Source organism: Poecilia reticulata, linkage group LG18, assembly GCF_000633615.1.
Source record: "Poecilia reticulata strain Guanapo linkage group LG18, Guppy_female_1.0+MT, whole genome shotgun sequence".
Classification (NCBI taxonomy): domain Eukaryota; kingdom Metazoa; phylum Chordata; class Actinopteri; order Cyprinodontiformes; family Poeciliidae; genus Poecilia; species Poecilia reticulata.
In genome coordinates, this window is record NC_024348.1 from 18,619,308 (window position 1) to 18,631,333 (window position 12,026).

At 37.6% G+C, this 12,026-nt stretch overlaps 1 protein-coding gene and 1 non-coding gene across 2 annotated transcripts; both read right to left on the reverse strand.

The window, feature by feature from the left end:
- Positions 1–80: 80 nt before the first annotated feature.
- naa40 (N-alpha-acetyltransferase 40, NatD catalytic subunit) lies at positions 81–11,002 on the reverse strand. The gene is made up of 8 exons (XM_008435926.2): positions 10,638–11,002; positions 8,199–8,294; positions 7,067–7,119; positions 6,892–6,987; positions 5,727–5,885; positions 5,564–5,647; positions 4,797–4,874; positions 81–3,386 (listed from the first exon to the last, which is right to left on the reverse strand). Exons 1-8 carry the CDS (start codon positions 10,641–10,643, stop codon positions 3,239–3,241), a joined length of 720 nt encoding a protein of 239 aa, XP_008434148.1. The 5' UTR covers positions 10,644–11,002; the 3' UTR covers positions 81–3,238.
- A 533-nt stretch (positions 11,003–11,535) lies between these two features.
- trnal-aag (transfer RNA leucine (anticodon AAG)) lies at positions 11,536–11,617 on the reverse strand. The gene has a single exon. It is a non-coding gene; the product is annotated as a tRNA-Leu (tRNA).
- Positions 11,618–12,026: the final 409 nt, after the last annotated feature.

The following is a 12,026-nucleotide window of genomic DNA, read 5'->3' on the forward strand; positions in this document are numbered from 1 at the left end:
CCCCAAGCAATACATGCAAGTGGAAAATAGAAGTGTTTCCTTTACATTTAGGCCCAATAAAATAACTGAAAAAGGGAATATTTCTTATGAAGTCAGACAACTTTCCTTTATTTGTAACATACAAATAAAACACTGACAAGGCAGAATGACTTTCCCTTTCATTGTCACTGAAACAAGGACTCTCAAACATGGCGTTTGTTTTAATTCAACATCACGTTTTTTTTAAAAAAAGCGTTTCGCCCCTAAAAGGCCGAGAAGAGACGAGAGGATGGATCCACAACAGCTTATATATATTTATACTTATGTACAGAGAGGAAACAAAAATGAAGAGAAGGATGTTGAAGAAACCAAAAATACTCACTGGATTCAAAACAAACTGGTTACAGAAATCCTCCTCAATCCCCAGTGAGGGTTTTTATAAAAAAAAAAAACAGAAACAGCCTGCAGCAGATCTAAATTTACTCTCATGCAATGTCACATTTTTAAAGGAACTGGAACAAACTAAAACCGAACAAGTTACTTACAGGGATTTCAGTGTTTTCACTATTCAGGTTGTGTTTAAAGTCTTTTACACATGAAACCGACTCCAGATCAGAGCCAACAGGAAGCTGAAAAGATGATTGACTGACCTGAGAAAGAGAGAGAGAGACTATGCAGAACAGCATTGATCTAATCGTGACCTACATGGTACAAAAATGTGAGTTATAATAGAAATAAGCATGTTGCCTGCTCCTTTTGTCCTTTTCCTGATCACTGAAAAAGACTGAAAATTTTTTTCTTTTTTAGTTGGGAAACAATCAGCAAGTCTCACTTCATATTCTGTCAGCCATGCGGTTATTTTTGTGATTCATGACCTTTCTGACCTGTGTAGTTTTTCACATTTCCGCTTCCAGCTTCACATTTTACAACAGGCATCAAAACCGTACAAAAACTTGACAGAACCGCTTAAGAAAGAAACAAACAAACAAAAAAAACCTTAAAAAACGTACCAACCTAACACCCTCATCATGATGCTGGATGGAGAAACTTCCCATCTACTCCTCATGCATGCATTTAAAACAAACAGTACTGGATGTAAAACCAAAGAGCTTCTGGAGGGAGAAAAAGAAGAAGCAAAAAACAGGGTTTCTGATTTGTAATAGCACATGAACCACCTTCATGTTTTTTTTTTTTTTTTCTTTTTTTAAATAAATGGATGTGAAAGTAACCTTAAAACGATTTAACAATTACTTTTTGGTCAGACAAATGTCATGCACATGTGCAGAACTTACTGCACCTCTAAATGAAGTCTAGATTTTATGCAGCTGCACGTTTTGGCTTATTTCTGCTGGTTTAGAAAATTTGCAAAAGGAATTTCAGAGCTGCTGTTGGACCAGTTTTTACCATTCATCAACACGCTGAAAACAAGTTAACACTGGGGAACGGAGAAGGAATGACGCTTAGCTTCCATGCAAACAATCCTCTGAACCCGATTCTGGCCAGAATCAATATGATTTTAGGCGACTGCGTGAACGTTTTATTTCTGTTGGCTCTTTAGTCATTTACTGATGCCGTTCTTTTTCCAGAGTAAATTGATTATACGGCAAATAAAATCAGAATTTGGTGCTCAACTCTAAACACAGGATCTCATATTTACATGCATGTTTATGGTTTATTAACTGAATGTCTCAATTGTTGTGTGGAGCAATCAACAACGTTCTGGTTTAATTCTGGGTGGATTTTTTCCCACAATTTGTATCAGAAATGGAAGAGCTTCTATGAAACTCCTCAAATAATCCTCAGATGTAAAAATTGTCAAAGTTGGAGCTTAATAGTAACCTGTTTCTTTATATTTTCTACTTCCAACATGAAAGTCCCAGTTCCAAAATGACAAATTGTCGAGCTAGATGGTTAAAACTTGGGAGTCGAGAACCTGTTCCAACAGGTCAAAGATAAAAGAAAACACGGGTCCAAACTGGGTCTGAAGGCTAAACCGGACCAACATCAAACTTGTACCAAGAAATCAACCAATATAAACAAACTCTACAATGTCTAATAAGATGTCAGATGTGACTGAGGTACAAACGGCTATTAATAGGAGTGTATGTGAATATTTGACCCTGCATGTACGCTGCAAAAACAAAGAAAAAAAGGAGTTCCACTGACAGATTATTTCACTTTTCACAAAGCATTTTTCTCATAATAAGTGAAAAAAACCTACCAGTGGAACCAATACTTTTTAAAAATCAATATTAAAGGAATTATTTAATTAAAACAAGCTCCTATATCTGACCGAAATATTACTTGTAGGTTAGTTTTATCTCATTTAAAATGTACCAAGATATTTGCACAAGAAACTAGACCAAAAAAAAATACTTTGTAAGATTTTGTGTTTTATTTCTCTGTGGGTTAGTTTTTAAGCTGTGCAACCACTTCAGGTTTTTTGCTATATAGTTGTTCCACCTGTGGCGAGTTCTGATCTGAACTCAAAATGTGGATTTATAACACTGATATCTGGACCTCTGAAAAACGAGGCAAAATGGTCGAAAGGATTTTCCAGAACTTTCAGGCACAGAGGAGAAACTGGAGTGTGGGAAACCGATTCAGCGTCATAAAGCGCTAAAAGAGAGGAGGACAAGGATAAGTAATCTAAACTTCTGGATTAAAAATGGCAATAAAATAAAGAAAAATTGGGATTAAAGCAGCTTCTATGCAAGTACAAAACGGGGAATGATGGGGGACTGAGCAGATTATAGCAATCCTGTGACCGTTTCCGTAAGGCAGGGAGAAACGTCCATCGTCAAGAAGCTGCAGCTTGTCTACACAAACTGGACAACTCATTCAAGTTTCACACCTGCTGTCTTGAGTCAGGACATGATTTAAAGCTTTTCAACTGACTAGAGGCTGAACCAGCACCAGTATCGGGTCTTAAGCCACAGAATCAAAGAATCAAAACGACTCGTTACACGGCAGAACATGAAGAGACGGGAATATATCTACGAACGGCAATGAGTGGGTGGAGGTGAAAAAAAAGAGGGAGCGGGTCAATAAGTTGGGTGAAGAGAGAAAAGCTTGAGCTGCTTTCCGACTTTGCAGCAGGAATAAAAACAAACGCACACAAAACAGAATCCTGAAAAAAAAGCTCATCAGCATCAGGACTTCCACCTGCGGCTCGTTTCTGACACCGTTCAACCACCCAACCCAGAAAAACGCTCCGTCATCCACACACACACGCACAGCTTTCGAAAGTCGTCGCCCATCAGTGGCAGCAGCCGCCGCAGTGGCCGCCGCCGTGGGTGTGGCCAGCGGACGCCTCGCCGTGTTTGGTCCGCCTGCTTAGGATCTCGTAGGAGCAGTCGTCGCCGCAGCAACCGGACATGCTCGGCGAGGTTTCGTCGATCTCAAATCTGGTGGAGGAAGAAAAGTTTGTTATTAGTGAAGGAGAGGCGGCAGAGTCGGTTTTTACCCATAATGCTCAGCTTTACAGTGAAAGAGAATGTTTGAACTCAGCTGGCAGTGTGTTGAGTTTATAGAGTCAGGGTTTCTACAGGTTTCACCAACTCAAGTTTAAGACTTTTTAAGACCGTTATTAGTAAAATTTAACACCTAAACTGCAAAAACACAAAATCTTACCAAGTATGTTTGGGCTAAATTCTAGTACAGGTGTCTTAGTATGATTAAATAAGACAAAACGAACTTCTCACCACAATATAGGAGCCTGCTACATCAATAAAAAAGTCAATAATTCTTTAACATTGGTAAAAAAAAAAAAAAACTAGTTATAAGTTAAATAACCTGCCAGTGTAACTAGTACTAATTATTGACTTAAAACAAGTTCCTATTTTTTTGCTGAAAAGTTACTTGTAAGTTAGTTTTGTCTTATTTAAAGTGTACAAAAAAACTAGAAAAAAATACTTGGCAAGATATTTTACAATGTATATTGCGACACAGATATACAAAAGAAACACAAGCCACCAAAATTGTAAAATTTTCTGGACAATTTTGTGGCTCTTTGAGCAGTTTTGTACTTTTCACATGACATATTGCTCTACAGCTAGCTAGAGTTAGTATTGCCAGCTAGCTAGGTAATACTTTCTAGCAAGTTATCATTAGCCTCAAGGCGGTCACAGAACATATTGAGTGAAGATGTAAATAGTCCTGCCTCAATAAAATGTAACACCTGTAATTAAATTTGAATTACCAACTTGCATTTTCTTTAATAAATTTAAAGAAAATACTTTAATTTAAAGAAATTAAGGCTTTAATCTTAACCAAGGCCTTAATTTTAGATAAGAGTTTTTAAGACCATTATCAAATAAATGTAAGAACTATGTTGCAACAGAGATGTACAAAAGAAATGCTGTAAATTTTTAGGGCTACTTTTGTGGCACTGGGCAGCAGCTTTGTGCTGCATAAAGCTCTCAGGTTAGCAGCTAGTTACCAGTAGCCTTAGCTGCCTCTAGTCACAGATCGAATAGAGTAAAGGTCTGCACACGACTCAGATTTTTGTCAGATAGAAAAGTCCCACAAGAAAAGTCTACGTAGAATATAAGAGATTAAATAGTCCCACCTTGACAAAAATTAAAACCTGTTATTAACATATTTAAGACTAACTTGCATTTCTTTTAATGAATTTAAGATATTTTAAGGCCTTGATTTTAAATATATGGATTTAAGACGCTTTAAGAGACAACCTGAAAATATAAAATGAGAATTGGGAGTTAGAGGATTTCAGCTGTTTTTAAAAACAGTGCTCTGTAAGAGTTGCATCTTTCAGTATTTATTGAAATGTGTCCATAACCAGCTCCTGTACTCACTGTAGAGCTTCTCTGAAGAACTGGTAAGCCCCGTGGTTGTGTTTGAAGACCGTCAACATCACCTTCTTCATCTGCGTACTGAGCGGAAACAAGATTAGTTTATATATTCACCACTTGGAAATAATTATCAAGATCAAAGTACTTGCAGGCCACACAAAAAATTAGTTTTTCTTAAGAATAAAACTCCTAAGTCATTGTAAATTTGTTTTATTATCTGCTCAACAACAAACATGTTTTAATGAGACGAACAAGATAAAATGAAACCCATCAACATAAAAGCCACATTTTGTGGGGGAAAAAATAATATGAACTTTGTAAAGAAATGAAATGGGAATCAAAGTGGATCTGAAATATTAAAAAAAAGGTTTTTGAAAAGTTTAAATAATCTGAATCTGCTCTTAAGTAAAAATTGCAGAACGTTTGTAGTCCTACTCACTTTTTTAAGAACAGGAAATTTAAAACCTGATTAATAAAAGACAAATAGTTTGTGTTTTCCATAACATTTGCCATTTTATGGTTAGAATTTATCAGTGATAATCTCACAAGCAAATAAATAAGAGATTAAAACATGTCTATCAGCTGCCTGGTTAAATTTGTAACATTCTTGATTTGCAGTTGGGGGGCCCGCACAAAATCATTTCAAGTAACTCAAATGGCCCCCAGACCATACGTTGGACATCTCTGATTTAAAATGGACAGTTTAAGTCTTGATGCAGGAAGGGGAGGAACCAAAGGTCTCTGTGTGAAACCGTGGCTGCGGTCGTCACCTGTTAGCGATGAGCTGCAGTATCTGGATGAGGAACTTTCCGAGCCCTTTCCTCCGCACTTTGCTCTCCAGCTGCACCTCGTAGCTGCACAGCAGACAACGCATGACAAACGGAAACAAAACTCGCTTCCGGGGTTTTTATCCGGACAGCCGGAGCATCCTACCAGTATAAAACCTCTTCCCCGCACTCCACGTCGAATCGGAAGTGGGAGAAGGCCAGGGGGGTGGAGTCTGCGTCGCGGGCCAGCAGGTACCACGCCCTCTCGTCGTTCATTTCCTCCCTCTTTTCCCTCTCCTTCCATCCCCACTCGCTCTGCTCATATCTGCAGCGACAGCAGAGAGGAAGCTGCTCTGAGGCCTCACAAACTCCAGAAAGATTTTATAATCATCTCTACTGGATTGGAGCAAATTTGGAAAGCCGGAGAAACTTTGCTAAAGTGTAAGAAAAAAAAAAAAGAAGAGAAGATGAAGCAATTGACATGACGCCAAGGCAAGATTTCAAAAATGTGCAAAGAATGAATGTTTTTCATTGTCTGTCAATTTGTAGTTCTGTTTGGTTTTGATTGTAATTGTCAGACATGTATGTAATTAAACACCAACCTTGCTTTTCATAAATTCATAATCTGTTAAATTCTACTTGATTACATCAACCTGTCCAGGGGCTGGAGGCGAAAATGAGCATTTTTTTGGTTGTGAACTGGTGCCATGCATCGCTGCTTCTTCATAAAAGGTTAATGAAATGTTGCACATCGTCTCTGTGTAAACAAATAAACTGTAAATATGACGCCGTAATGGTACAACGGAGAAATTTTCCCTTATTTCTAATTATAAGAATAAAGTTGCATGAGACAAGCCATAATAATACAAGAATAAAATCATAACTACGAGAATAAAGTCAAAATATTGAAATTAAAGTAAAAACAATACAAAAATAATGTCTAAATGAGAATAAAGTAGAAACAATACAAAAATAGTCAAAATATTGACAATAAAGTCAAAATTGAAGTCGAAATAACGTGACAATAAGGGAAAGATAATGTAAAAATTAAGTGGTAATAAAGTATTTAAATAAAGTTTGTTTTATGTGAATTTTCCCAACTCAACATTTAATCGTGTTTTCCAGTTATTTCCCACCAAACCTCTCTGATCTCGGCACTTTCGTAACGATCAACCCCGACACCCTAAGGTTCAGTTCCTGCAGGTGAGCGGCGTTTAATGCTGATTGGTCGGTTACTGCCAAACCCACTGGACTGACCGACAGGCGGCGTCATGCGAATCGATCCCGTCTGCGTTCGGTTTTCTAAACTACAACAGAACCAAACTTCTTACAGCGTCTGCATGTTGGCTCTGGTGAGTTCGAAGGCCCACTCCACGGCCAGCGGGTTGAGCGAGGTCACTCTCTTGCACTCGATCTGCAGGTTCAACCTGGACCAGACGAAAATCATCAGTTCAACGGCACCGGAGACGAGGAAAGACGGAAAAACGTGCAGAAACTGATGCGTACCCATGTCTGTCGTACTTTTTGAAGGCTGGGAAAGCAGCCAGAGGATCGTCAAGCTGGAAGGAGGAAACAATGATCATTTATTTGATCGTTAAGCATCAAAACAAACTTTTTTTCACCACTCTCAATTCCATGGACCAACGATGGAGACAGGACTGATATTATTTTATTATTATTTTAGTCAGTGGAGCAACTACACATTATTCAGGTGGATGCGAAAACATAGCGCCCCCTTTGGTGCTGTGCCCCTATGCGTTGCATACCCTGCATACCCACTTTTTGAGCCACTGATTTTAGTAATCGACTAATTTAATCACACTGTTAAATATGCATTTGAAAATACTAATAAACAAACAATTAAATTCCTTTTTTAAATCAGAAAGCAAACCTTTTACTGTTTGACAGGATTTCTTAATCATTTGTAGCAAAGGATGAAGTTATAGCTTAAAAAATATTCCATCAACTACATGAAAAGCTCAGCTATTTCTGCTTAATTTAAAAGTTAATACAATGGAAATCATTAATTTTTTTAAATCAAGCAATTAATTGGGCAGCAAAATGTGCTTAATATGAGATTTTTAAAAAAGTATATCTTCTACAGAATTTGAACAAGGTGAAGCTGAAACTAGGAGGAGTTTTGGCTTGTAAATATATTTACAGATAAAAATTTAAAAAAACTTTTTTTCATCTTAAATGCAAAACGTTTAGTTTCTGTTCAGTTTTGGTTTAATTACTCATCTGAGTGTTATGTTTTTTTCAGTAATCTGCTTTTTTTTAGAGTCTGTATACTCCAGTTAATTAATCAATTACTAAATTAGCTGCAGATTATTTCCATGATCGATTCATCACGATTAATCATTTCAGCCTTAATCACAAGAAACAACCAGACAGGAGAGTTTAGACGATTCTGCTGTTTATTCATTTGCTTAACGCCGCCACTCATGGCAGGAATATGTTTGTTAAAGGTTTGTGGAGGAAGCAGCTGCTGTTCAGTCGGTGGATGATGTTTGTAAACAATCTTCACCAGATTGTTCAAGTTCAAACACGACTGGTGGATTTAGTTAAGTGTAATGAGGCATATGGAGTGGTAACTTTTAGTACCACGTGCCATCCATACGTTCGTTTGAGTAAATACCTTATTGGCTGCGTCCACCTTTGCACACACGGCGTCCATCGCTGCCCTCTCCTCCAGACGCCGGGCTTTCTTCTCCTTCGCTTTGTTGGATTTCCTCTGAAAACGCAGGAAATAAGGAGGCAATGAGGGCAGACTTCATGACTTTATGGAGCGAAGATGAGCGGAGGAAAAGGAAAAACACCTTTCCTCTAGATCGAGGCCAATCATAACATGGCAGAAAACTATTATTAGATGTTTTTATCACATTTTAATTGACAAACTTTGATCTAAACTATTCCAGTGTTTGGTTTTCTGGCTGGAAGGTGACCCTCCGCCAGTCTCAAGTCTTCTGCAGCCTCCAGCAAGAGCCTCCACAGCATGATGCTGCCACTACCGTGTGTCACAGTGAGACACGTGCAGTTGTATCACAATATTTTGTGGTACTGCAGAGAAAACAAGGAGTAAAAACTAGAAATGTCAGCATGCTTCATTACTTTGGTTTTCTTTTTTCTCGCATTTATCCAAACGTGGAAAATAATGAAATAAGAATCCATACTTTTTAAGATCTTACACTTCACAGTGTTGCTAAAGTGTTTTGGTGTATTACATGAAACCCAAATAAAATACAATGAAGTTTGCCGTAATTTGAAGATTAGTATTGAAGTTTTTAAAACAAAGTTTCTTCAAAGTCTTATCACATTTGGTGTGACAGATATTCTAACAGTCTTAGTTTGAAACAATTGAAGCGAATGAGGAGGAAATATTACAAAATATGTTTAGATTGATCAAAAAATATATGAATTGGCCAAAAAACATGGTAACGTTTTTTAAATGTGTATTGTAGATTTGAAAAGTTTGAATGTCAACTTTGTTTTGACCAGATATAAAAGTCCTCACTGCTGAGAGTCAGGCTGGACAATTGAATTAAGCACATGATGAACATTTGATGCAATTATTTTGCTGCTATGTGATAAATATTAATAGCTTGTTTTGCTGCTTTGTGCAGCAGTAACATTTTTACAAATAAAAAATAAATAAACCAAAAGAATCTAAAAACATATACAACCCAGAAGATCACAACAAGAAATGTGATCAGTCCTGCAGATCAAATGAAATTGCTGCACTTGAAATCAAATTATGCTAACATGCTAGCGTCTTTTATTGTGGGACAATGAAAGATATTTCTGCTCCAAACAGATTGATGGAGATAGAAAAACAGCTGGGTGGACAGACAAAAGGACAATTGGATAGATGGATGTTGGAAGGATGGACAGACCTGGATATATTGATGGACAAAGATCATTAAACTTTAAATACAAAAAAATATTTAACTCTGGAACTGGAAGACATTTTAAATATCCCCCCCGAAAAAAAAACAAAAACAAAACAACAAATAAAATGAGTAATAAAGTCTCTGTAAACAAAACTGTCCTTCAAAAAATAAAGGGCCAACTGAGAATAAAACCAGACAGAAGACTTTTGTCATTTAGTTTTTGGTAGAAAGAGAGAAAAGAGGGGAAAAAACAAACCATGCTAATGGACATTATTGATTTAATCTAATTTATGATGCAATTAATTGATTTATTGCTTATTGCGATAGGCAGGACATCTTGATGGATGGATATATTGATTTGACATTACTACTGGAGAATGAAATGGGAATAGAAGGCAAAACAACACATTTTTCATACTTATCCTGTGGAAAACACTTTAAATTAAACTCCACACTTTTCCTGAAGCTTTCATACGTGAATATCACGCACATCCTGCTAGTGCAACAACTTGTGCAAGCAGCAAGAATGTCAAACCCTGATCTAATTTATGCGTGATAATAAAGTTCGTTGTTGTGTGTTTACAGTGCCGAAGTGATGCGTTCGCGTTCCACCAACAAACAAGCAGGAATTAAGCAAGAAAAGTGCTCCACTGCAGGCCTGAACAGACCCAGGAACAATCAAGAACTGGAATGCACGCCGAGTTGCCAACTTTAGCTCAGGGAGCATTAACTGTGTACCAGGCACAGACTGAGAAAACACGTGGATGGGTTTATTACGACTGCAGGGGAAAAGTGGGGGAACAACCAGAAGTTTGACTGAACACGTTCAGATTGTGTCTGTTAGGAAAGAAGCGAAAAACTCCCAGAAAGCTTGACTTTTTTTTATTATTAGCAGGTGGGTGAAAGCAACACACTCGGGCCTGTGTGGCTAACATAGCCTGCTAATAACATCACAACACATTAGCACATAAATGTCAGAAATGTGACGGGAAATGACGTGTTAATAACAGGGGGAACTAGGCAAAGTATGTATGAGCTAACACTACAATGCTAACTAAGCTGTCTGGATGAGGCCAAACACCTTTAGCTACATCCATCCACCACCATCATCTTCTCCTTTCATCCTCTTTTCCTCTCATCATCACTCACATTTCAAGGCAACATTTAACAACAAAAACATAACTCACCCCCATTTTTTTTTACAGCTGTGACTTATCGTTTTCTTCCAGGGAAATACTCCTCTATTGTCCCGGTGCTGCTCAGTTATTATTAGTACCGTGACTCCGACCGCCGGAGGAAAGAAAAAAGGGGGAGCAGATTAATGTGACAATGATAAATAAGGTGCTAACGAAGCTAGCTGCAGACGTCGCCGACTATTGGAGGTGAAAGAAAAGCGACCACCAGTCACAAAATTTGACCAAAATCGCAATGAAAATCTTTTAATTGCTATGTAAGCGGTCGCATTCGCGCCAACACCGCGACGTTGAATTCATTAGGGCTCCTTCCTCTGCCCCCCCCTCTACGCTTTCTTTCTTTCTTTCTTTCTTTCGTTCCTCCTCTCTGTGCCGTGCTGCATTCACTTGTTCCTTTTCCCATCGGAATTCTCAAACTCCACGTCCTAACTAAAGACTAAACGCATTCAAAGCCCCACATTCTACCTCTAAGCAAACTTATATTTCAAGTATATGTAAATTTACACTTTTGTAATATGTAAAAGTATGGCTTTTATCACTTAATACCATTATTAAGATAAATACGCATTTTATTCAACTGTAGGAGGCGATCCCTTTAAGAAACAGACACATTCTGGTGTAACTGTGTAAAGTAATTTAAGAACTAATGTCTGTTAAATAGAAACGCGAGTATGAGTACTCCTGATACTCCTGATAAAGTAGTAAAGCGAAACCTGTGACAACTTCTGAAATGTGGAACAACTGTAACTGTATCTTCTTTACCTCGAACATGGTCTTGCATTACGAAGCATAGAAAGTGCTAAATTGATAAATAACAGTTACTTGTGTTCACTTTCACGAGTCGATTACATGAAATATCAGACGACATCAAGGAGTTATAAAAAGTAATTCTTGGCAGCGGTGGGATTCGAACCCACGCCCCCGAAGAGACTGGAGCCTTAATCCAGCGCCTTAGACCGCTCGGCCACGCTACCATATATACGTACTGCTTCGACAGGGATTATATGTTACTAACCTCCGGATATTTCAGTTTTTGAAATGTTGATCAAGTTATATAAATGAAGCAGATTGACTAAAAACAAAAATACAAGTAAATTTCCAATCTACGTTTAGTTTTTTGAGATACTCATTTTCTGTTTTTCTTGTTCAACTGTCTAATCCAGATTGGGATAACATACTAGATATAAAAAGCAGTTTTCAGATTATGATTTTGATATTTAAATTAAAAACTTATCCAAAGCAACATGGCTCTATATAAAAAAGTAAATACTTTGTTTTGTATGGCTAACATCAATGCAATAACTAGCAGTAAGTCTTTTACATCACCGTGGAGGAGTTTTCTCCCACTGTTGTTCGCCAAATTGTTTTAATTCAGCCATATCT

Excerpts from the sequence above, each read along its gene's own strand:
- naa40 (XM_008435926.2), bottom strand. Across the intron at positions 6,988-7,066 it reads AAAAAGTACGACAGACATGG|GTTGAACCTGCAGATCGAGT; the intron begins GTACGCATCAGT and ends CGTCTGGTCCAG. Across the intron at positions 4,875-5,563 it reads CTGCAGCTCATCGCTAACAG|TACGCAGATGAAGAAGGTGA; the intron begins GTGACGACCGCA and ends GTTTCCGCTCAG.